The following is a 26,892-nucleotide window of genomic DNA, read 5'->3' as shown; positions in this document are numbered from 1 at the left end:
GTGTCAACCACTCCAACCTACAACTGGCACTTAATAAGGAAAAAACTCCTGCAAAATTGACTGCAGAGCTCAATCTCATTCCCGTGAGGACTGAAATTGAGCTCTGCAGTCACTTTTGCAGCAGTTGTTTTTTTATTGTAGTTTACAATCCTGCACAATGTCCTTTTGTCTCTTTCAGTCAGCTGACTATGTCAACCATGCTTATGCTTAGCAGACAACGTTTTCCATCAAACTGTATATGCCATCATAACTTTTGCTACTGTACCTCGTGACACAGTAGATAAATTGGCAACTTCAGTCACAGAGGCACCAGCTAAGCGGGCCCAACAATTTGCCCTGTTTGAAGTTCAGTAAGCTCTAGCAGAAAACGCTAGGTGTCTCATTACACAACAGAAGCAAAAGAATGTTACATCACTTCCGCTTTCAATGTGAAACATGTTGTCACTTTCAGACCTGCAAATCATGGAGTATTTTCCATTTTTTTTTTCTAACCCCTCTACATATATATATACAATTATTTATTTTTCCTAAATATATACTGGACACATGTTTTCAATTATAAAAAAAATCATCACTTACAAAAGAAATGACATCAGCTGATATATTTAGTGTTTCTGGTTTGTTTTCCATACTTACAAAAATTCAAGTTTGGTTTGCTATTCAGCAGACATTATTATTAGTTCATACAGTTAAATAGTGGCCTTTTAACTAGTGGTTAAACACACCAAAGACTGCCAGTTACAAAGTCTAATATTCAAATGACTAGTTTACTTCAATGGTAAGGGATATGTCACTTAGTGGAGTTTCACAGCAGAATACAAATGAAATGGCTATAGGAGCTATTTTTTTTCTAAAAAGGTGAAGTGCACCTAAAAGCAATCTGTGGGCTCACCATGCTTTGGAGGGTGGCTCCAGGTACATAATTCAGGGACCTTTATTTCCCAGCCACTAGCTCAGTATATCTTCAGAGCACCCAGGGATATTCAAAATCCCAGCTTTCTTTCAGACAATCTTTGACAACAAAATTCCTGTTTGATAACTTATCAACCTTCCCTTCATACTTTAAAATTGGCCAACTGGAACGCATAGAGGCCTAAGGAAACAGTCCAGTATTTGAACAGGAAGCTGTTTGGTCTATAACTGCTTAATTGCATGGATTTTTTGGGGCCTGTTTTTTTAAAAAAACTGCATTAACAATTAGGTAATCCCATAGATAATAAGCAGTAAAATACTTTGCCTTTGCAAAGTACACATTAGGATCTCCTACCTATCTCTTTTACAGATTTTTGTGTACCAAGTTTAACAGTACAGCTTTATAAGAATAGTGAATGTATAGTGGATATTACAAGTATGTTAAATAAGAACTAGAAAAAACATTGGAGGTTGATTTACTAAAATTGGAGAGTGCAAAATCTAGTGCAGCTCTGCATAGAAACCAATCAGCTTCCCGGTTTAGTGTCAAAGCTTAAATTACTTTTAAAGATTAAATGCTTCTGTTAAGTTTTCATTGCCATCCAAGACCCTTTTCCCTGTGACATCGGAACAAAAAAAAATAAGAGGAGCGGTTGTCATTGTAACAGAATGATCCAAACATTAAAAAAAACACACAGATGATCCACATTGGCTCACAATTGATATGATCCAAAAATATTTAGCCAGAATAAAGGTGAATAAAGCACCTGGACTGGATGGCATACACCCACGGGTCTATAAAGAATTGAGCTCTGTAATTTCAAAGCCATTGTTTCTAATTTGTAAGGACTCTTTAATGATTGACATAGTACTACTGGATTGGCGTAAGGCCAATGTGGTGCCAATATTTAAAAAGGGGTCAAAATCTTTACCAAGTAATTATAGACCTGTTAGTTTAACTTCCATAGTTGGAAAGATACTGTAGAGTTTAATAAAAGACCACATAGATGAGGTCTTGCTGGAAAAAAATATTTGAAGCAACAGACAGCATGGATTCATGAAAGACAGAAGTTTTTAAACAAATCTGATTTCTTTTTATGAGGAGGTGAGCAAAACCTTGGACAGAGGGGTGGCGGTGGACGTGGTATACTTGGATTTTTGCAAAAGCGTTTGATACAGTTCCCCACACAAGGCTAATGTGTAAGGTACAGTCTGCGGGCTTGGAAAAATCTGCATGCAAATGGATAGAAAACTGGCTAAAAGATCGCATTCACAGAGTAGTGGTTAATGATTCATACTCTGAATGGTCTAGGGTTGTTAGTGGTGTACCCCAAGGTTCAGTGTTGGGACCCTTACTTTTATATATATTTAAAAACGATATAGGGTCTGGAATTATAAATACCATTTCAGTCTTTACAGATGACACCAAGCTGTGCAGTGGAATAACGTCCTTACAGGATGTCTTCAACTTACAAGCCGACCTCAATGCACTGTTTAATTGGGCAACTATGTGGCAAATGAGGTTTAATGTTGAATGGGAATCAATGGTGGAGAAGGATCTGGGGGTTCTGGTATATCACAAGCTTAATAATGGCATGCAATGCCAAGCTGCAGCTTCTAAAGCAAGCAAAATCCTCTCTTGTATTAAACGAGGTATAGACTCCAGAGAGAGATATCATATTACCCCGGTACAAATCATTAGTAAGACCTCATCTGGAATATGCAGTTCAGTTTTGGGCACCAATTCACAGAACGTTGGGGAACTGGAGAAAGTACAGAGGAGGGCAACCAAACTGATAAGAGGCATGGAGGAGCTCAGCTATGAGGAAAGATTAGAGGAACTAAATTTATTCTCTCTTGAGAAGAGGAGATTAAGGGGGCATATGATCAACATGTATAAGTACATCAGTGGTTCATATAGTGAACTCGGTGTAGAGTTATTCACCCTGAGGTCATCATAGAGGACAAGGGGGCACTCTTTACGTATGGAGGAAAAGAAATTTAATCTCCAAACATGGAAAGGTTTCTTCACAGTGAGAGCTGTGAAAATGTGGAATAAAACCCACATATTGAATTGGAACCTCAAGAGTTGGTTCTGGCCAGCTCAGTGGATTGCTTTAAAAAATGCCTGGATACTTTCTTGGATACACAGAATATAATTGGTTACTAACATTTATAGGTAAAGTTGATCCAGGGAATATCCGATTACCTCTCAGGGGATCAGGAAGGGATTTTTTTCCCCTGCAGGAGCAAATTGGATCATGCTTTGCTGTTTTTTTTTGCCTTCCTCTGGATCAACTGTGGGTATAGGATTATAACTGTTTTTTTTTACTGGTTGAACTGGATGGACTTTAGTCTTTTTTCAGCCAGACTAACTATGTAACCCAACAAAGGTTCTGACCCTTGCATATTTTACTGAAAACAACATTTTTTGCAGCCTGTGTCCCCACACTTCCTGAATAGGGTAAATAAAAATCTGACATACATTCTATCCCTTCCCTACTCTCTCTGCACTATAATATAAGATTTATTTTACACTTATAAAACATGCAGAAATATACTTTAGTTATTGGTGTAAATATAATGTTTCTTACTGTCTAACTTATGTTATTAAAAATAATAGAATGGTCATCTACCATGTTACCCCTGCATCTTTTTTAAATCATCAACAATGAATCACCATCAGATCAGTTACTCTCTGGCCTTCCTCCCAATTTGTTTTATTTTATATCATCAATGATAGAGAGGAGGATGGTTTTAATAACATTTGCTTTATGTCAGGAAAAAGTAAATTATTGCATATTAATATTTTTATTTGGGTTTCAAGGCAGCTGGTGGACCTACAGTCTTTTTTGCATATGTTTTCCAGAATATCCATTGCAAAAATAAAAAAATTGGGGTTTACATAGCTCAGTATCTCAAGCTGACACACATGCAGTTGAAAAAAACAGAGCATTGAGTCATCTGTCCACCCTTCTCCTCTCATTTGCCTGTCAATAGAGCTCCCTATAAAGACCAGACAGAAAGAATGAGTCTGAAAATAAACACCTTCTGCTGTACTCTCCTTAGAAAACCCAATGAGGCTTGATAAATCCAGTGTCATGCCTGCTAACTGTAACTGATTGGGGGCAGTAAAAAACAGCCCTTGGTTTGCTGAAGCACTATATGTCATAAACCAAATCTTTAATAAAGTACTGTTCTTACCCTTTTTTCATCCTTTGTGTTCTTACCCTTTTTTCATCCTTTGTTGCATTGCAATGCTGCTGATCTCATGCATCCTTATTGGCAGTTACTTCGTATTGTGTGAACTCCAAAGATTGGTGCATGATATTTTTCAGGGTGCATTTTCTGATGTTGACAACGTTGTACCATACCTGTGTAATGTACATTGAAACAACCACTTGTAGTCTCCTTCAGAAGCCGGTGTGACAGGGAGGCAACAAAGAAACACATTCAGGAGACAGGGACAGAGCATTGAGAGCCTATAACAGGAAGGACCTAATAAGACCTTCATGGCAGAATCACCAGCGGTTATTTCAATGAAAGCTGAACATTTCTAGATATCAGAAATGACATAATAGCATTAACATGTTAAAGTAGTATAAGCTCTGGTTCGCACTGATTGCAACTTTGAAATTGCGCAGGTTCACTTGACTTGATTTGAATCTCCGATTTCACTGCGGCTTGCAATGAGTCGAAAAACATTTATGACATTTTTGGAATCTCGCTACTTCAAATCCCACTGATTAGGTGCCATAGAAATACATTAGAGTTGACTTCAGGTGTGATTTGTTCATCGCATGTTGCACCTGAAATTGTACTGGTGTGACCCAGGGCTTAAACTCAAAAACAAACATTTATTATTTTGCAGCCTAACATTTCCTAAATGTGACGGGTGCATTAGGTGCCATAGAAATACATTAGAGTTAACTTCAGGTGTGATTTGTTCATCGCATGTTGTACCTGAAATTGTACTGGTGTGACCCAGGGCTTAAACTCAAAATAGATATTATTTATTATTTTGCAGCCTAACATTTCTTAGATGTGATGGGTGCATTCGTTTTTGTTTTTTGTCTTTCTTTCTTCACTTTCATCTGGTGATCCAGACAGTAAGTCTGTTGTTTTTCAAAAGAACAAGCTCTCCAGCAGAATGTATTCGTTACAGAAATGAGATGAACCAAATAACACTAGTAGGGGTGCTTACAATGATTAGCTTTTATTTATGTAAAAGCTTTATTCAAAAAAGAAACAAACTGTTTGCTGTGTATTTAAATCTGCTAGTACATCTAACACTCCATCCCCCTTCAGACTGACAATGCTGCTTTTCAAAGGTGCCCCCTGTGCTCCTTCATCCAGAATGGGTGCAGTCTAATACAAGAAGTGTGTTTCTGGTCACAACACAAGGTGAATACAGAAGGAAAAAAAGCCTTAAAAAGATAACTGATGCAGCCACTACATCTATTGATTGGTAATCTGCAATATATTACATTTTTGGATTTGAGTTTAATACTGCTTTAAAGCAAATAGGAGATATTAATGATTAGGTTTACATCCCAAAAAAATGTCCAAAAACCATTACGGTTTCCCTTTAAACGACAATCTGTCTTTCTGTATGGCCAGGTTTATTTTGAAAACTGGAATTTATCAACTGCTTATGGAGGCAGTTATCATAAACAAACAGTTACCAGTAATACAGGACATGTCTCCTCAGCAGCTGTACTTTATATGCTAAGCTTTGTGTGTCCAAAACTAAAACACCATTTTCTGAAACTGACTGATCCTCTTTAGGCTAGTAAAAAGAGTTGGCAGCAGGTGGATGTGGAGCAGCAATCACTTTCAAGAAACATTATTTCATACTGCTTGGCAAAGCAAAGAATGTTTGGCATGTGAAAAACAAGTAACTATCCATCTGCAAATGCAAGGCGTGGATGATAAAGTTTTTTTTTTCCCTCTGATAAAATGCCAGTGTATATACGTTTTTCTTGGATTGTTTCTTGGCTATGGGATGACATTCTTTGTGTTTTATGGCTTATTTTTATGGAAAATGAAAGCAAATATTACAAGGTATTTAGCGATACCAGACATGCCTCAGCAAGCTAAGATAATTCAGGCAAGAAAAATGTTTTAAAGAATTTTAATTAATTTCCTGTATTTGTTTTTGTTAGTAAACACAATTGCTTTCTCCATGTACAAGTAAAGCTGAAAGCAGAACTTAAAGCAGAGTTTCACCCATTTTTTTAAACTTAGACTTATTGTAATGCCCAGCAATAGTGTTGCTAACTTTGTATAGTAATACTTTGCAATATTCACAAAAAATACCTTTTTTAATGTTTCCCCTGGACTTCTACCTAGGTGACTACGCCATCAGCCTCCCCCATTGACTCCTGGGAAATCTATGATATCCCAGGACTCTTTGGGCATCTAAGGCTTCTGAAAGTGTGCCTCACAGTGTCATTACTGCGCAAGCGCGAGACCAGAAGCTGCATGCTGGGTAGCCAGCTGCACGGAAACCCAGAAAAGAATGCAAGCTGGCTTCAGCTGCCCGCAGCTACCATGGCTGTGGCCGGAATCCAAGGGGAATAAAAACAACAAATGATTTGGTAAGTAAACTGAGAACAGAAATGTGAAGCAATGTCCAATGTGGATGATGTCATTTACGGCCATGTTGAGTATGTTGTTATTATAATTTGACTTCTCAGACTGTAGCTCCTCTTTAACTGTATCTGGAGCACCACAAACCAAAAGCTTAAGATTAATTTTTAATATTCAAAGAAAGCTCACCCATCCATTCCTGTCCCCCATGCTTTATTTTGTTGATAAAACCACAGCCTAGCATTTTTTATGTGTAGCCATCTTGAATCATCTACCATTTACTTCCTGGAATCCATCTACACTTAACTCAGGTGCAGGCAGGAGTGCACGCTCAGTTAAGAAAACCTCTCTTGCAGATGAAAGTTTAAAAAAATGCCCATGGAGACTCTTGGGATGTATGACATCATTTTGGCCTAGGTCAGAAACCAGGAAGCAACTGAAGAAATGTGAAAAAAAATAAAGTTTAAATATAATATACCTTCCTATCTATTTACTAAGACTAGCCGCAGAAGAATTAAAATAGTTTTTGTTGATTGAGAGAGTAAAGTTCCAATTTAAACAACATGTGAATTGTGTAGTAATACACTCATAGTGCATTAATCTACCCTCCATAGCTCAACAAACTAACCTCAAATCCCCCACCCAACTGTTTATTTCAGCACGAGGTCCTCTACTGCTGTTTATATCCTCCAGATGGAAATCTTCTTCAGTACTGACCACTCTGGTGTAATGAGCCCCTATAGACTTGAATGGGGCCATATTCCCTCATATGACACTCGGAATGCCCCATTCAGGTTTATTGGGAATAAGTCATTCCCAAGCAATAAGGACATTCATAGCATAATTAGCTATTTTGTGCAGACATTTGCATCGTGGGGATATTTATGTTTGTAAGTGAAATGGCAGTTTTAGGAAAGGAAGCATACTACATCTCCTCTGGTTACTGTAGGTCTCTGTCTAATAACACAGGCTGCATAGCCAATATGCCTGAAATCTTTAAAAAGCATTTTCAAGTGCAACACCCTCCTAGGTATGTCCTATGTTTAACCACTTGCCTACTGGGCACTTATACCCCATTCCTGCCCAGGCCAATTTCCAGGTTTTAGCACTGTCACACTTTGAATGACAATTGCGCAGTCATGCAACACTGTACCCATATGAAATTTTTATCATTTTTTGTGACAGATAGAGCTTTATTTTGGTGGTATTTAATCACCTGGATTTTTTCTTTTTTCTTAAACAAACCAAAAACCACTGAAAATTTTGAAAAAAAAAGTTTTTTCTTAGTTTTTGTTATAAAATTTTGTAAATAAGTGATTTTTCTCCTTCACTGATGTGCGCTAATGAGGCTGTAGTGATGGGCACTGATAGGCTGCACTGATGGACACCGATAGATGGCACTGATGGGCACTGATGAGGAGGCACTGGTAGGTGGCACTGATAGGCATTGACAGGCATCACTGATGGGCACTGAAAGGCAGCAGTCATATATGGCACTGATAGGTGGCACTGATAGGCGGCACTGATAGGCGGCACTGATAGGTGGCACTGATAGGCAGCACTGATGCACACTGATAGGTGGCACTGACTGGCACTGATAGGTGGCACTGTTTGGCAGCACTGATAGGTGGCACTTACTGGCAATGATAAGTGGCACTGACTGGCACTGATGGTTGACACTGAAAGGCAGCTTAGATGGGCACTGATATGTGGCATTGATGTGACACTGATGGGCACTGAAATGTGGCACTTATGGGAACTGGCAGGTGGCATGGATGAACACTGACAGCTGGCACTGATAGACACTGACAGGCGGCAATGCTGGGGCTACACAGATCATCAGGGCACACTGATCATCAGTGCTCTGATGATCTGTGTACATGTCCCCTCTGAGGAATGCTGATAACCAGCATTTCCCTGTTTACATGTGATCAGCTGTGATTGGACACAGCTGATCACATGACCAAGCCGACATCTTCTGCTCTTTCCGTTGATCGGTGATCCGCTGTGTCCGAGGGACACAGCACATCGCTGCTCGCCGCGCTGTGCGCTCCCAGAGCCGCGCATGCGCGGTTAGAATGGGAGGAAGTCATATGATGTCCTCCCAGAACGAGAGAACCGCCTTGCGCCCCTCATTGTACTATATGTCGGGTGGGAGGTGGTTAAATAGATAGAATTAGTTGTGTTTTGATAGGTAGATTTAGTTGTCATCAAGTTGTTTAGTTGTTAGGTAAAAGCATAGGTAGCTCACTGTATTTGGTGAGCTGTGATCATTTAGTAGGTCTGCTATGTGTGCTCAGCTGCTGCCAGTCTGGACTAATAGCTCCTTCTGCATCCAAGAAGCTTTAGAAGTTTCTGGATAATGGGTGTGGGGGCTATGCAGATGGCAGCATGAATATTAATACAGCCCCAGCCTATCCCAGAGATACCGGCTCTGATGGCATGCTTGGTGGCTGTATTTATTCAGTGAGCACACTGAGTTCTGGGTCTTTCCTGTATAGGATTGTCCCATCCTGAGTGAGACCTGAAGGCCTGAATGCTGAGACCCAGGTTCTGCTGTGCTGACTGAGGGGATGTCTACTAAAGATCTGGTCTGGTACCACCAAGGAATGCATTCAGCTGCTCTTGGGCCTTATGAGTACAGACATGCCTAAAGGATCTTAGAGACTGAGTGCTGTTTAACCTCCTCTGTTGCTGGGAAATAAGCTGCGAGTCTAGCAAAGGGAACACAGGCTGGTGTTCCGAAGAGCTTTGTCCATCTGTCCTACTCCTTAACCCCTTCGCACCGACGTCACACAAATAAGCGGCCTCACAGAACTGGGCATTTTTCTGTGGGGCCGCATATTTGCGTACCTGTCTTTCTGCTGGGAGCGCACCGCACAGCAGGCTCCCAGCACAAAGACCGGGGTGTCACTGAGAGCTAATGATCGGGACCTGGGACTCCCGATTCCCGATCACATGATCGCTGTGATAGCCTCTGAATGGCTATCTCAGTGATCAGTCATTGTACAGCCCGGCCCTCTTGGGGGTTTTTTTCTCTCTATGAATGGAGGAGAGAGATACATTGTATCTCTCTAACTCTTGGCAAAGAGGGGGAAAAAATGTTTGTTAAAAAAAAGATAAATAAATAAATATTAAAAAATAAAATAAAACATTAAGAAAAAATACCTAGATCAAGGTTTGATCTAGTTCAGTGCCAGGGTAAGTGTTTGGGTCAAGGTCAGGTTCAAAGTTCAAGGTCAAAAGGTCAGGGTCAAAGGTCAGGATTTTTAAACAATTGGTATTGGTGTCAGTGTGTTTTAGGTAAAAAAAAAAAAAAAAGAAATGCGCACTAATGTTTTTGGGCTGTACTACGGGTACAAACAACAAATAGCATACACATATATGGTATCGCTGAGATCGTTAAGAGCTGGAAAATTTATTTTGGGTTGTTCTTTGGTGGTAGGTTATGGTAGTAACAAGAAACACACAGCTAAATTTGAAAAAAATATTTATTTTTTACTATTTTGGGCCAGTTTTTCTTTGATAATAAAAAAAATCAGGAGATATCCACTACCATTTACCACCAAATGAAAGCCCAATTTGTCCTTAAAAACACAAGGTATAATTTACCTGGATGCACAAAGTAGTTGTGATGATATGTACGGTTTTATTAACACATGTCACAGTTGCAAAATTGTGCTTAGGCATTAAGATTTGTTTTACCCTTAGGCGTGAAGGGGTTAAAGGGACACTGCTCTGGGGTTCTAAAGAAGTCACTACTACTACTACTACTACTACGGCCTCAAGCTAACGTCCACTGTTTGATTCAAACAAGGACAACAAAGATAAAGTCCTCAATGTATATATTTCCTTTTTTTGGAGTATCCCACTTATCTCCCTCACCCCTATCCAAGTTCACTTATCTCCCTCACCCTTATCCAAATTCTCCAAAAAATTGAAATAAAAAAACATTACTAGACTGGTTATTGGAGAAACCGTGTGAATGAACCTATGTGCTTGACTGTGGGGCAAAGTAACTAAGGAGGACCTGGACAGTATTCCTGTGGCTTCTACGGGAGTAGCACTACACAAGCAACAAGAATATGCCATCGGTGATTGGTGAATGCTATAAAGTAAATCCAAAAAATCTGCTAAAATTAAAAAATGTATTTAGTTAACCTTCCTCTACATTGTAAACAGCTTTAAGATTTTACAGACCATCCTACAGGGACAATTGATAGTAGCAGTGTACTTTTTGAAGTATGTGCTGGGTAACTTATTTTTTCTTTTCTTCCTACCTATCTAATTACATATAAACTTCCAAGGTTTTAATCTGTTCATTGGCTGTAAAAATTACTGTGCTTGCTCTGCAATGAGTTCCAACATCTCAAGCAGGTGCTTTCCCACATCGCCAGATTACCCACAAAAGAAAGGAGGAGTATTGAGTGGGTTGGATATTGCTCTTTACATGCATATCAAGGTTTAATTTCCCATTTCCACCAAAATGCACCTTTAGCATAACAAAACTCTGTATCAAGTTTACAATACATTTTCAATACAGATTTATGAGATGTCAGTAAAAATATTGACTTATCATTTAATTAAAAAATAAGAAGTTAATTCTAAAATGTTCTAAACCAAAATATCCACCTCCCAAAGTGCCATGGATAATATGCAATGATGTTCTTCTAAGATTGCAGAGTGTTTACCTTTGGGGCTTGCTGGCACAATTTCCAGATTATTCATGCTTATACCTACATCCAATGACAGCAAAATGTGCCTGCTTTTCAGATTTCAGAGGCTAAAAGTCCAAATATACTATAACTTTGAATGTTAGTGCAGCGCAATTTCTATGTAAGTAGGTATTCTGAAGGATCCTCTGTACATTTGAAAATTAATCAATTAAAAAAAAATAAGAAAAGGAAACTGTTTTAATTCAAATTACAAATGCCCTGATTAAAATATTAATATAATCATAATCATAATAATCATTTGATTAATAATTTCCATCACTTGAAATGTTTAGTAAAATAAGTATCTGAAAATATCATGTATTTTAGTGTCAGCTGCAATATCCTTAATACATTTATAAGACAATAAGGCTAATTGGTCGAATTTTGCATCCTATTATAGTGAACAACATTTATTATATTGCAGCTTACTAATTCTTAGGCATGATAGCTGCATTCTTTTTAGGCATTCTTTCTTTTATTTTCACCTAGTGATCTGGTCAGTAAATCTGATGTTTTTCAAAAGAACAAGCTGTCTTGTAGAAGTTAGAGGGTTGCAACAAGCCATTTATTACTGATAGAAGTGCTTCCAATGATCATCTTTATTTATTTATTTAAAACCTTTATTTCAAATGGAAAAAAAGTGTGCGCTAGACCTTGGATTCAATTTGTTAGTGTATCTAAATGTACAAGTACATATAACTCTCCCCTTCCCCAGATTAACAATGCTGCTGTCCAAAGGTGCTCCTGCACTCCTTCTTCCACAGTGTAGTCAATCTAATACAGGAAGTTTGTTAGTGGTCAGATCATCAGGTGATGGAAAGAAGCCTTAAAAAGAAAACTAATGCAGCCATCACATCAGGTGAATGGCAAGCTGCAATATTTTAAATGTTTGGTTTTGGGTTTAATGTTTCTTTAACTAAATACAAGGTATTGCTAATTGATAGCTATTGTACCCTATAACTCCTCCAGCCTGGTTGGGCTTAATCTCTCCCCAGAAACTACCTGGAAGAACATCATACAATTATTGTAAAATATAGGTGGAAATTGATGCCAGGTGGCTTGCCTTTGTTTCAGTTCTTTTAAGGAGTTTTAGGTATATTTGTTTTGCATTACAAAACAGTAGCAATAAAGTCGAACACTGAAGCAACTAGCTAGCTATCAGTTCTGATATATTTATTTATTTCATGAACCCATATACATTTGCCTTTTTCCTCTCAAAAGCTACATTCATTTAAACCTGAACTACAGTAATGCATATCTAACAAGATTTAGTAAAAAGCAATACACAAAGTTGATCAGGACTTACACCAGGTTTGGAATTTCCCTTAACCATGGCCCCACAATTTGTTCAAAGCTATTTGGGCATGTCCCACTAAGGACATTTTTTTGTTCTTAGATAAGATGTCAATGGTAATAATAACAAAAAAACTTTACATCTGGAATGAAAGTGTCCTTCCATTTCAATTTTGAGGCTTAGAAGAACAAAAGCTCTATTAGCTGTTTAGGTAATATTGTAAGCAGGTAGAGTTCCTGGAGATATGATAGATCAATGCCTAGAGTATTTGTTAGCAAGGATTGTATTTGTTGCTAAAAAGGTGAAAATTTAAAGCATTGCCTGGAGAACATCCACTGGTAAAACTAGGCCAAGTGATTTCCAGTTTATGAATTTTGGTGGTATTATAATATAGAACCACTGTAACCAAGTATTGTCAAAGAGAGAAGGAGTATGTGGTTGGAGAAAACACTCGATGCTCATCACCTGTTTGGGAACTGCTGATGAGCTTGGTAGACTTTCTAGGAGAGACCAATATAGTCAAAGTCTGCAATCCCAGCTGAGCCTGCATAGCATGTATAAGGGTAAGGTATGTATAAAAAGTGGTGGTGACAGCCCATCACAGCGGTCTCATGATCACAAACCCTGGCCCTCCTTCTGGCATGTGAAACCCCTTAAAGGGCCAGATTGTGCCGGTGCCCAAGGGTTAATATAAGTATAACTGAGCTGCCCAATAGTAATGTTGGGGATTTGGTGCTGATTTTGGTCTCCTATATCTTTATGGACATTCAGACTGAGTGTGTTATTGTGCGGCATATATGTTTCTCATTCCATATAAATGCATATATGTTTCTTATTACATACAGTATGAATGCAAAAAGTAAGGAATGTATGGATATAGAGTATTGGAATATACACTGCTGCTGATTGTAGGACATACAGAAACAACAGGAACACAATTGAAAGCAGCTTCTAGTCTTTCCTATCCCTTGCTTAAACTCATCCTTTCCCATGTAGAAGGTGTAGAATTGCAATGCTATATTGTGCTTGGGAACCTGGGAAATATAATACAGACTGATGGTTTTCCCTTCCCATCTATAAATAGCCCCCATGGTCCATGACAACAGGAACAATGTTGCTGCAGCACTAGATTTGGCAAAACGCATATGTTCCCATGCATCAACCGTAATATTTAATTCAACTACAGTGCCTGGGCTTGGAAATTATTGGGCATAGTCATGAGAATGTGTGCTCATTATAGAGAATCTTATGACACGTGACACTGGGTCCTCTAAATAGGTGTCCAAGTTTGTCAGTAGAAAAAACATTTTCATCCTTCTCATTCTTATATAAAAGCACAAGCTGGCATGAAAGCCCACCTCCAGTCAAACATTTTAATAGTTTAAATGTAAAGTGTATGCCCAGCTAAAATGTCTTTTCTTAGTTTTGGATGAAGTTAAACATTCTGTCAGGTTTAGATGCTGTCTGTGTTCAATCCAGAAGATTTACCTTCACTGTCTGTTTGAGAAACAGAGGGATATAGGAACTTAAAGTGATAAGATGTCTTTCTAATAGAGTCAGAGACTGCAAAGTTTTAATTGCCCTCTGTACTTTCCTGTACAACTGCCCTTGTTCTCCTCATTTCGTGTTTTGCAGTTACATGGATAACATTTTTCCCACTTTATTCAAAATGTAAAAAGAAAAGCTTTTGGATGAAGATGGGAATCCACAATGGTTAACCACACTTTATTATAAACTCTCAATATAAACACATATACACACCTTACCCCTAAGGTATTTTCACCTGAACAGCTCTCTAAATTTGTATTCAAATAGCAAGGGAAGATTTTTGGAAATTAGAACAAGGTGTGAGCAAACAAAAAATAACCCTTGTAATTACCAATGTGGGAATCATGGTCCAAACCAGTTCAAGCAGAGAGACCTGGGCAAATTGTTTGTATATACACCCCTTAAAACTGTTTTTCCACATATTTATACAGGCTAACATTAGTTATTTTATTTCTATGGAACAAGGGTGTGTCTCCCCATGCACCAATGACCACTAGGATGCTATTTAACCTTTATTTAATACTTAATTAAAATGTATATATGTGTAGGACTGTGTGTGTGCTTTTTTACTCATAGGGAGGGGCAAAAATGGACTCCAAAAGCAAAAGTTTATTGGTGGTCTAAAAATTTCAATTATCCAGAAAGAAAACCCCCATTCGCAGCTCGACGTGAAACTGGATATACAATTAACAAATAGGAAACCACATACAATTCTATGTCCCTGCATTATTCATCAATGAATGGAGATCTTGTCATGCTTCAATAGCATGCAAGAGTGAAAGAGAAGGAGTCACCTACACTCAATAATGACAATTTTTGCACACTGTTTTATCCCATTCAAAATTAAATCATTTACAAATGAAGGTATCGAAATAACAGGTTCAGTGATTTAAAGGAGAATTTTTCTATCCCTCTATTCACTGTATCCCCTCCATGGGTTAAATCTGTACTAAAATATTTCCAACCAGGAGTTGCCAGCCCGAAAAAAAAAATTCAAAAAGTGCATTTTTGGGAGCTAATTTGATGAGTTTTAGAGACATTAATGTGTCTTGTAAATTAATAATAAAAAATGTTTTTAGTTATTATCAAAATTTTATGCTGTGCAATATTATAGAATCCTTTTCTGGGTAAACTTAAAGTCCATCATTTTTCCCATTCCGCATAGGATGGTTGGTTGTTATATATAATATGATTATGGAATGGTAATCATGTTATAAAGATTTTCTTTATATTGAGACATGATATGTGTCCACTATTTTATATTTATTGGAAATTTATAAATTTATGGGTATACTTACTCTTTCCATATGACAAATATGCGTTTTTCAAAGAGCCATACTCAGATAAATCTCTGCTACCACAAAGGAAAACTGGCCATTAATCCTGTTCCTTATGCACTTGACTTTTACAAAGCTCCAGAATTCTGTCTGCCAAGAAGCCCGTCAGCATGCTGTGGATGGCCCATCCTTCATGTCGAGGATCAATACTGGTGACGAAACTTGGGTGTACGGGTTTCACGCAGAATTTCATATTTGTTCTTTGTTCTAACTTGCTGTCCATGAGGAAATAGCAGATGTGGTAATGCACATGGTCAGAATAGTACCAGTTTCCCAGCTCCAGATGTACACAGGATGATGTCCTTTGGCACACTGGCTTATGAAGGTCGGTGCTCCCTGTGACTGTACATGCAGCTTTGTGCTGCCATCTCTTGATGTGTTACTTTTTGATAGCGACTCATGCATGATATTTTGGAGTTTGTAGTACTTAGCATATAACATTTTCACTGCAGTAATACTTTCCATTCTTTGTTTTTCAGGTCACTCTCAGGAGAATAATGAGAAAAATCTACTACTTCACAAAAGTCAATACCCTGCAGGTAATTTTTTCACTTAAAGTGATTCTAAACCCTAACACTAGTGCTGCAGCTAAATGATGGAGAACACCAGCAGACATTGAATCACATGTGAAACAGTTCATATTTTATCAGTAAATACCTTTTTTTAGGTTTTTGTAAAGAGGATCACATGACTTTTCTTAATTTTTCATCTTCAGCATGGCCCAGGCTAGGGATGGAGCTAAGCCAGATCATGGGTCATGTGTCCTGTGATGTCGCCTCAAATGTTTCATGTCCTCTCCCCAGGCCCTGCAAAGCAGAGTGGAGCTATCAGTCTAGGATCTGATTCACCCACCAATACCTTGGGGCGGATCAGATCCTTAACTGACAGCTCCAATCCACTTTGCATGGCCTGGATGGGAAGCCTGAAAAAGCTGAGGGATGTCACAGGACATGTGACCGGCGTTAATTTAGCTCCAGCCTGGGCCATAGTATTCTAGGGGATTTCCTCTACAGTAAGCCATGTGTTGACATGTGCAGTAGGGTGGCAAATGGTGCAGAGGCTTTAAGAACCCCCAGATCACTGCCACCACCATCTAGGAGCGATGGGTGACCAGCAGGTTACCCAAGGATCTTTATAAGTAAGTATTTTAGCCCTAAACAAAGGGCTCAAAAACATGTGACATTTAATTTCAAGCCCCTCCAACCTTGGGTGGATTTTACCTTCAGGAAAGACTGTTTTTAAATGTGAAGAGAGATTAAATCCTTATTTGAAGCTAAGAAAACATAAGTTCCTCTCTCTACCTACAAGCACCTTTGATTGTCTCTGCAAAAGATAAACAAGTTTCTGCTAGTTTAAGGCTTCACGCACATGGACACATGGGAGATTTACTAGAACTGGTGCACACAAAATCTGGTGCAGTTGTACATAGTAACTAATCAGCTTCTGACTGCAGCTTGTTCAATAAGCCCTGGTTTACACTGAATGCGGCTTTGAAATCACACTACTTCAGTGTGATTTCAAAACTGCCGCTCCACTAGGTTAATGACGAGCCGGCTGTGGCAGGCAGTGCCGCATCGCGCATGCCCATCTCCATGACGACTCCGGCGTGCCACCGCTCTCACTGCACATGTGCCCCCAAAGCCACGCAACTATCGGCTTGCGTTCCACCTCACCTACAGAAGCCATATTTGGCAACGACAGCACTTGACATGTTTGTTAAACTTCTCTGTGAGTATATTTTAAATTCAATAAAATCACATTTTACTGAGGTAATGCGCAAGGTTGGTGTGCTTTCTTTTTGCTTCGCTTTACAGTAATGGTCAGGCTTCCCCAGCCTTGTTTAGAGCTGCACAACCTTTGATGCATTGGTGGCGAATTTCTTCAAGTTCCTTGTCCATCTATACACCCTTGCTCTGGGCCATAAAACATAGGAGGTGTCATTTTTTTGTGTATCACACAATGACTTTATTAATGTACACAATGTCCAGAAGGCACAATACCTGTGTTTGGGACATTAAGACTGGCCACATAATTTATGCTAACAGGGGGATATAGTAGTATATTAAGCTGCCCAGGCAAATGAGCCCATGTGCATGAAGACTAAAAGTTATTTTGGCATCAGCCATGTGCCAGCAAATAGTTTAAATACTGTAGCTATACCATGTGGCAGGAGATCCTGAGTTGTCACCACCTGCAACCTCTTCCTGTTGGTTGGTACCATATCCCACTTTGTTTCATTATACTTACCACTGGTAGTACCAGCTTGTTACATAGTTAGTCTGGCTGAAAAAAGACAAAAGTCCATCCAGTTCAATCATTAAAAAAAAAAGTTATAATCCTATACCCACAGATGATCCAGAGGAATGCAAAAAAAACCCAAGCAAAGCATGATCCAATTTGCTCCTGCAGGGAGAAAAATTCCTTCACCCGAGAGGCGATCAGATATTCCCTTGTCCTATTCCTTGTCAATCTAAAATCCCTTTTTACAGCTTTTTAATTTTTTTTTGCCAAATGTAAATAATCCCATTAAAGTTTGTAAATAAGTGAAAAAAATTATTTCCCTCAAGAACTAGTTCTGGCCAGCGCAGTAGAATGTTTTATACAGTATATAAGAGATGGATGCAAAATATAACTGGATATTACAATTTATAGGTAATAACACCAGAGGTTGTTGATCCAGGGAATTTTCGATTGTCATGCCTAGGGGACAGGATGGAATGTATCGTTCCCTGCTAGAGCTGTTCCCTGCTGTTTTTTGAGGGGGGGTGGTTGCATGCTGGCTGGTAAGTTTGCTGGGCAATTTGTGTTTGTTAGAGATTTATTGGCTTTTTTTTCCTTTCTCTGGATCAGGGGCGGACTGACAACTGTGAAAAAGGTACCAGGACCAGGGGCATCTCATGGGGCCCCCTACTGACCCTGGGCCCTCGGGCAGTGCCCGAATTTCCAAATGGTCAGTCCGCCCATGCTCTGGATCAACTATGGGTATAGGATTGTGTATATGAATGTTTTCTATTTATTTTTTTGTTTATTTTTATTTTTCTATTGGTTGAACTAGATGGACTTTTTCAACTTGACTAATGATGTAACTATGTTACTATGTGTAGTTTGTATTATATGTGTGCATGAGAGCAGCCACTTTTGTGTATATACAGCATATCCAAGCTCTGCCTGCTTTCTTCTGGTCCTTTTATCTCACTGACAAGGTATGTTTGATTGAAAATAGACTCTGCTGTCGGTAATGATGTCTAAGACCTGCAATGCACTAGGTAGCTATAGGTCATTTCATTTGGCTAAGTTGTACCTTATTGGATGAAACTCAGGATGGCAATTGTAAAAATATGACAATTGAATAGTTAAAGTTTGGATGCAATGGAGCAATACAGACAGCTCCTGTGAATGTGATACATAAGGCCCTCTTAGGTCAAAAGGAGCCTCTCAGACATTGGCTTGCCATTACTTCTAGCACTGCTTACTTCAATACTGTGAATCTATAATCTCATCTGTGCTTCACTGACAGTGCTATACTTTGATCTCTGTATAAGCAGAGCCCTGCACAGCATGTTAGCCCCCACTAACCAGCTAGTAGCCACAGCTGATAAAGGGCCACCTTCAGACACCTGAAAGACATTAGCTTGTGTAATTTTTAACAATAAACTGAATGATTTTTAGGTGACACTTCTGTTTTTTGGCAATACTTTTTGAGAGCTGCCTCTACTATACCTATTGGGATCCTGAACCAGATACATAAAACTCCACCTGTTACAGCTAAGCAAGAGCCTACTTGCATAGTAAAGAAATACTAGCATTGTCATTGCAGACCTGTTTTGAAGGTGTATAAACCAACCATGTCAGCTTTATCCATCTTGGACTGTTTTGTGGGTCACCAACCTGGAACAAGCATGTGTATATTAGGTGCTGGTGCTGAGCTCTAATAATGTAACCTATTACAGTATATTGAAAAATGCTGTGATGCAATCAGTATTAAAATCCAGCTTCACTTGGTACTTTAAACACTTTTCCGCCACCCTACAGTAGAACTACTACAACAGGGTGGCAGGGCTGTTCAAAATCACATATATATATATGTGATTTGCATTTCAGGGTAGGGAGCACGTGCGTGCACCGTTCTACCCACGCCGCCATTGTCGGCTACGGATGTCAATCACCGGGTCCCAGCCAGAGATACCCTGGCAGCACCCGGTGATCGCCGTGTAAAACTGACAGGGGAGAGACCTGTGTGTAAACAACACAGGTCTCTCCTGCCAGCAAGGACATACTGCTCTGCTGTGCAGAGAAATACAAAGCAGCATGTCTCTCTAATAAAACACACACAGCACATAATGTAAAACAACACACAGCACACAGTTAACCCTTTGATCACTCCAGATGTTAACCCCTTCCTGCCCAGTGTCAGTATTTTTTATTAGCACTGATCACTGTATCAGTGTCATTGGGATGTCAGTGGCAGTTAGTCAGTTAGTCAGTTAGTCAGTTCCCATTCAGTGTCAGAATACCTACCGCAGTCCCGCTATAAGACGCTGATCACCGCCATTACTAGTATTAAAAAAAAATTTAAATTCCAGTATATATACTGCCATTTGTAGACGCTATAACTTTCACGTAAACCAATTAATTTACATGTATTGGGATTTTTGTTTAGCAAAGACATGTAGCAGAATACATTTTGGCCTAAATTTATGAAGAAATTAGATTATTTTTTTTTTTTACTAGATATGTTTTATAGCAAAAAAGTAAAAAATATAGTTTTTTTAAAAAAGGAAAAAAATGCAGAGGTGATAAAATACCACCGAAAGAAAGCTCTATTTGTGGGAAAAAAAGGACACATATTTCATTTATGTACAGCATTGTATGACCGCGCAATTGTCAGTTAAAATAACGCAGTGCCGTATCGCAAAATATGGGTTGGTGAGGAAGGGAGAGTAAATCCTCTGGAGGGCAAGTGGTTAATCCTGGCAAAAACCTGATCTCCAAAAAGCAACAATAAGACCCCCTGCATAAATTGTTGATGATCTCACAGTAAACAGAAAAATGGTTACCATACTATGTACATGGTAGGAAATCAAAACTTTGGAATGGTATGTCTTTCCTAAAAGTACTCCTATTATTTTGAAGGTATTATACATCAACTAGCCAGCAATATTACTTGATACTGAACAAGTCTGCAGTGTTTACAGATGCTGGATCAGATTCAGCAGGCCATGCATGGGCCATTTTTTTAAAAACATTTTGCTGGAGATGGAGGTCCATGAAGAGATGAAGTTTGCTACACACATAGTTGTGAACTGTCCCTGATATCAAAGATAGATATGTCTATGGAAATGTCACTACTTTTAAATTTGGACTTGATGAACAATAAAATGTAGAATAGAATGTGACAGTAAATTATATATTTTACTCTTTGATATTATTTTTTCTTCTAGGGACATTCAAGTTAATAGTGATTGGAGATCTGTGCTTTCGAAAACAATATTTTATAAGCTGATCCAGGAATCATGTTGTAATGAAAAGTAATAGGAAATGGCCGATTGTCTTCTGCAATACTGTAATCCCCCCCTTCACACACGCACTCTTCAAAGCTCCCTCCAAAATATCTGTGTGTGTTCTTGGTAAGAGGTTAAAAAAGGTTAAGGACCCCCTTTCATCCCCAATTGGTGCAGCTCAGAGTTGAAGATTGGCAGTTCAGGCACCCAGAGCTGCATTGTGGGAAGAAAAGTGGAGTCACATGTTCTCCCCTACCCAAAGGGGTGGGCTATTCAGAAAACCTGTCACTTTCCCCTAAAAGTATCCACACAGAAATGTGTAACACAGTTTTTGACATCCTCTAGATGACTCCATAAACATCGCAAGAAGCAAAGTACTAACTGCAAAATACAGCAACCCATAGGAAATAATCTGACTTGACTTAACTAATGTCACATGAGTGTAGATGAATTCTTCCTGTTTAAATGCTGTGTATTTAGCACTTTGCAGCTTCCTTGCACCATTTTGCTGAATAGGCTAGAAGGACTATTATGAATGTGTTATTTGCAATTTTCTAATACAGGCAGTCCCCATGGTTACAAACAAGATAGCTTCTGCAGGTTTGTTCTTAAGTGGAATTCATATGTAAGTTTAAACAGGTACACAAATACCCAAGCCAAAAAATATTTTTAATATAGGGAAGGGTTAACTGGCCATGCAGTGATGTGGAATTGCTGACAGGTCCACCGGACAGTAGGTGGCAGTATGCGGTGAGCAGTTAGATGGCCACCTGGCGGTTTCCGGGACCAGTGTGGCACCACGTTGCCTCTGTTCGCATGCAAGTCGGATGTTTGTAACTCAGGAACTGCCTGTAGCTAATACAAGTATAAACTTGTGATGATCATTTTTTCATCTTTTTTTATTGCAGCACAAAATCACAGACAATTCCCAGGTTTTTAAACTGTGTTCTCCATAGAGGAAGTTTTCTATGTCTGCTCACCTGTAACCCAAAATATGCAACTGCACCCCTATAGTTTGCAAATCTTACATGATTCTTAGGATCAAATTATTTGAGTTCTCTGAATCCTGACATTTTCTTATCACATCCCTATGTTTCTCTAAATCCACATTAAGTAGAATGTGATCCTGTTGCTGGGATTCGCTACAATTTGAAGGCGAAGCTTAGGGCAAGAACAGCTGCTAGCTAAATGGCCCACTCCCTGGACTGCTTTTTTCTACCAAAGTGCCCATCTCTCTTTGGACTTCTTGCCTGGAAAGATTTGGCAGTGACAATACAAATTACATTCAATTTCCATTTTATTTTTCTAGTGCGATAAAAAGGACTTCAGAGACCCATCACACAATGAAATTCGGTCTGTTAAAGGAAAGAAGGGAATTACTCTTCAGTGTACAGTATATTGAGAGAATGTAACAATATAATATTCATTCTTAAGGGCCCCAGAGTGTATTGTTTTCTTGTGTGTTTTCTGACCCTCTGGAGTTAGAAGAGGAATGTTAACCAATGTAGTTTTTATTTCAATTGGTTAAAAATCTAGATGGGATTAGCAACAGCCAGTACCGGGAATGGAGCTGCTCCAGTCATCAATCATAAGGCTTCTTACATGCAGGTAATTGCTCTTGGTAGAAGAACGCTAGCACTACAGGGAAATAAATGTACAGTGGAGAAAAAGGCAGAACTGTATTCAGAAGAGTCAAAATGAGAGAAGTTTACATGAAATGTGGTGTACTCTATTTCTTAAACAATTCACCACTCATCAAATAAAATATATACTGATGAAATACTATTCCCACCAACAAAGTGATAACGGTAAAGTAAAAAAAAAATATTGTGTGTGAAATTAGTAATTCAAGACTGTATTTTCCATGGTTAGATTCCGAATTATTGAAACATTGCAACAGAGTTTTGTAGAGCAGTGATGCAAGTCCATTTATAAAGAAGATAACAGTGCTGGCATACTTAGAATTACAGTATTTTCTGGCGTATAAGACTACTTTTTATACTTAAAAATATACCCCAAAAATTGGGGGTCGTCTTATACGCGGGGTATAAAATGTGAACCTTGAGTTTGTTTGGGTCAAGGTGGCTGGATGTGTGGTAATACTGTATATACAGTATACCGTGCTGAGCCAAGCTGGCTCAAAACAAATGTCCCTATGACAGATTAATCTGTCAGCCCGCTGGATGTGCGGTATATACAGTATACTGCGCTAAGCCAAGCGGTTTCAAAACGTACCGGTACGTCCCTACTGTAATCAGCACGTTGGATGCGTGTATGTATGGTAGCTGCGGCTACATACAGTATACATTGGGCCAATCACGGCGAGTGATGTATTCTACTAATGAATACAAAGCCTGCTCGGATTGGCTGAGTCAGAGAGGTGGGCTGATGATGTCACAACCTCAGCCAATCCCAGCAGGCTTTGTATTCATTAGTAGAATACATCGCTCGCCGTGATTGGCCCAGCGTATACTGTATGTAGCCTCAGCTACTGTACATACACACATCCAGCGGTCTGATTACCATGGGGACGTACCGGTACGTTTTGAAACAGCTTGGCTCAGTATACTGTATATACCACAGTGGTATATACTCAGTATACTGTGTATACCACACATCCAGCGGGCTGACAGATTAATCTGTCATAGGGACATTTGTTTTGAGCCAGCTTGGCTCAGCGTGGTATACTGTATGTACATTACTGCACATCCAGCGGGCTGAATATATACTGTATACTGTATGTAGCCGAAGCTACCGTATTACCGCACATCCAGCGGTAACCATCTGATTTGGAATTTGATCCATATGATGACTGTCTTACAAATGTTTCACAAGATGTCATTCATGAACTTATGATGTCAGAGGATGAACATGAGGATTTTTAGGATTTTAAGTACCGGTAAGTCATAACCATTTCAATTAAAAAATCTGATGTTTTTAAATGGTGTTGCCTCGGAAGGGGGGTAGTCTTATACGGCGAGTTTAGCTCAAAACCTATGTTTTAACTGGAAAATTAGGGGGTTGTCTTATACACCCAGTCGCCTTATACGGTAGTTGATAGACCCGGGACTATTGCACCAAACAATCTCACTCTTTGGCAAGATCTAATTTAATGAGCTGCCTTTGTGAAAATGCTCAGCAGAAATGGAATTAGTTGTAAGCAGAATTCTCAGCTATTGAAAAATATTAAACAAATGCTTTGCACATTTACATTTTATTTAGAAATGCTAAGAAAAGTATTAGAAACATCATGTTCAAATTTTTGTCTACATTTAAAAAAGCTCTGTTTAGTTTTTCACTCATCGGATTTCAGTCAAGATGAAAACAATCTACTGAAATAAAAAAACCACCTGGTACAAGCCATTATTCCCAAGGTGCAGATTGATGAAAGTGCTTACTTTTAGAAGGTGTAAAGATTTTTCCCCATATTTGACAGTTTCTTGTTCTGGGCATTAAGAGTAGTCATTGACATGCAGCATTGTGCCAGAAGACAAAGGACTTCCACACATCTACCTATTCTCTATCCTTCTGGAACCCACTGCAATGTTAATGAGCAAGCTGGCAAACATGCAAAAGCAGTGCAGGCAAGGTTTTCACCTCCTATTACGGGGCCATGCTGTTGATTATTAGTGCTTTTCATCACTCACAGCTGAAGCCCTATTCTTCCTGTATGAGTACATTAAGCACTTTGCAGGAATGGAACACCCAGGTCTACTGCCTACATCTTGTATTCTACCTCATGATAGATATTAAAGGATAGGTTCACCTTTCATAATATGTTACACCCATTTTCAGGTGTAACATGTAACATGTTATGAATGCACCGGCCCCCCCTCCCCTGCTAGTGGTCAAATTTTAAAAAAAAACGTGGCCATGCAGGGCCCCGCCCACCTGGCCGCATCACTCATTCACAGTGCTCTGTAAATGAGAAACTAAAAGTCCCGACATCTTTAGCAGCTGTCGGCTTGTAGTGCTTACTGAACTAACGTGGCACTGTGGAGCATTGTGGTAGTTCATTGATTTTTCCTGTCAGTATATCTGCTTGCTTGTACATCCCGTACGGACAAGCAAATATACTGACAGATCTGCTGGAGACCTGTATGGCACCAGTGATCTGCTGATCGCTGTTGCAATGGTTTCCAGGCTCCTTCAACCAAAATAATAAATGCACATTTTTTACCTGCAAAAAAATGGGCATTTGTTATTTTTAGTAAAGAGGTGAACTTATCTTTAAAAAGAATTTAATGAAGGAACATGTAGGCAGGCTATCATTGCTGGTTGCTGGCCTGTCATGCTGATCCAGTGGCTTCAATATTTTTTGCATTACAGACCTTGAACAACTATAGATGCCACAAAGCAGACTAACCAAGTGGGACTTTTAAGATACAGCAATAAGGAATACATTTAAGGAGGTTCTAAAAACCATACAATGTGGAATCAATAATAAAGTACCGTATTTTCCAGCGTATAAGGTTTTGGGCTATACTCACCATATAAGACTACCCCCCTTCCCGAGGCAACACCATTTAAAAACATCAGATTTTTTAATTGAAATGGTTATGACTTACTGGTACTTAAAATCCTTCAAAATCCTCATGTTCATCCTCTGACATCATAAGTTCATGAATGACATCTTGTGATACATTTGTAAGACAGTCATCATATGGATCAAATTCCAAATCAGATGGTTACCGCTAGATGTGCAGTAATACGGTAGCTTCGGCTACATACAGTATATATGTGCAGTAATGTACATACAGTATACCGCGCTGAGCCAAGCTGGCTCAAAACAAATGTCCCTATGACAGATTAATCTGTCAGCCCGCTGGATGTGTGGTATATACAGTATACTGAGCCAAGCTACGGTAATCAGCCCGCTGGATGTGTGTAGGTACAGTAGCTGAGGCTACATACAGTATACGCTGGGCCAATCATGGCGAGCGATGTATTCTACTAATGGATCCAAAGCCTGCTGGGATTGGCTGAGGTTGTGACATCATCAGCCCACCTCTCTGACTCAGCCAATCCGAGCAGGTTTTGTTTTCATTAGTAGAATACATCACTCGCCGTGATTGGCCCAATGTATACTGTATGTAGCCGCAACTACCGTACATACATGCATCCAGCGGTCTGATTACCGTAGGGACGTACCAGTACGTTTTGAAACCGCTTGGCTCAGCGCAGTATACTGTATATACCGCACATCCAGCGGGCTGACAGATTAATCTGTCATAGGGACATTTGTTTTGAGCCAGCTTGGCTCAGCACGGTATACTGTATGTACAGTATTACCACACATCCAGCCAGCTTGACCCAAACAAACTCAAGATTCATATTTTATACCCCGCGTATAAGACGACCCCCAATTTTTGGGGTATATTTTTAAGTATAAAAAGTAGTCTTATACTCCAGAAAATACTGTACTTTTCAATACCCCAATCTGTGCATCAGAAAGCTTCTAATGTAGCACAATCACCTACAGATTCAAAGAAATCCTAACATAAATTATGTGAGAAAATCAGGACATATTCCCATGAAAATATCCAGAAAAAAAAACACTGCTTACATAACTGTCTAGAGAGGAGCTGGTACCTAAGGTATGTTGACTTTGGGTCCTGACCTGTCATCAAACGTAATTTATATTTTTGCCAGTTTCAAGATAGACCATATAGACACAGAGGGTAAAGATACAGAGATTTCTATTATAACGAATATGTCTACAAATCCCAATACAAGCCCTGATGTGTTCATGAAGAACCCTCCAAAGGCAATTGCAATTCCTGGTTCAACCCTTATTAGATTTGTAAACAAAGATTACATATCTATAATAATAAAATCAAACCTAATACACTTCACATAAAGCATTTTAAAGTTTATTTAGATTCAAACCACTCCCACCTATGTTTGGTAGTTTAGTGGAAGAAGATAGGTGTGTATATGGATTATATCAGAGTGGAAACGCTGTCCTCTTACACCTGCAAGAGGCTATACAC

General features: G+C 39.1%; 1 protein-coding gene across 2 annotated transcripts in view; it reads left to right on the top strand.

Moving 5' to 3' along the window:
- Positions 1-26,892, top strand: part of LIPC (lipase C, hepatic type) — a 271,204-nt gene that overhangs the window by 85,251 nt on the left and 159,061 nt on the right. For both annotated transcript variants that reach the window (XM_089667695.1, XM_089667702.1), the window contains one exon: positions 15,878-15,937. In XM_089667695.1, the coding sequence (XP_089523821.1) occupies positions 15,878-15,937 (60 nt within the window). The remainder of the gene's footprint in view (positions 1-15,877; positions 15,938-26,892) is intronic.

Source organism: Staurois parvus, unplaced genomic scaffold, assembly GCF_062004578.1.
Source record: "Staurois parvus isolate SC_StPar_1 unplaced genomic scaffold, SC_StPar_1.0 ptg000054l, whole genome shotgun sequence".
In the NCBI taxonomy this organism is placed as follows: Eukaryota; Metazoa; Chordata; class Amphibia; order Anura; family Ranidae; genus Staurois; species Staurois parvus.
Note: the sequence above shows the minus strand (reverse complement) of the source record. Positions and strands in the feature narration are given on the sequence as shown.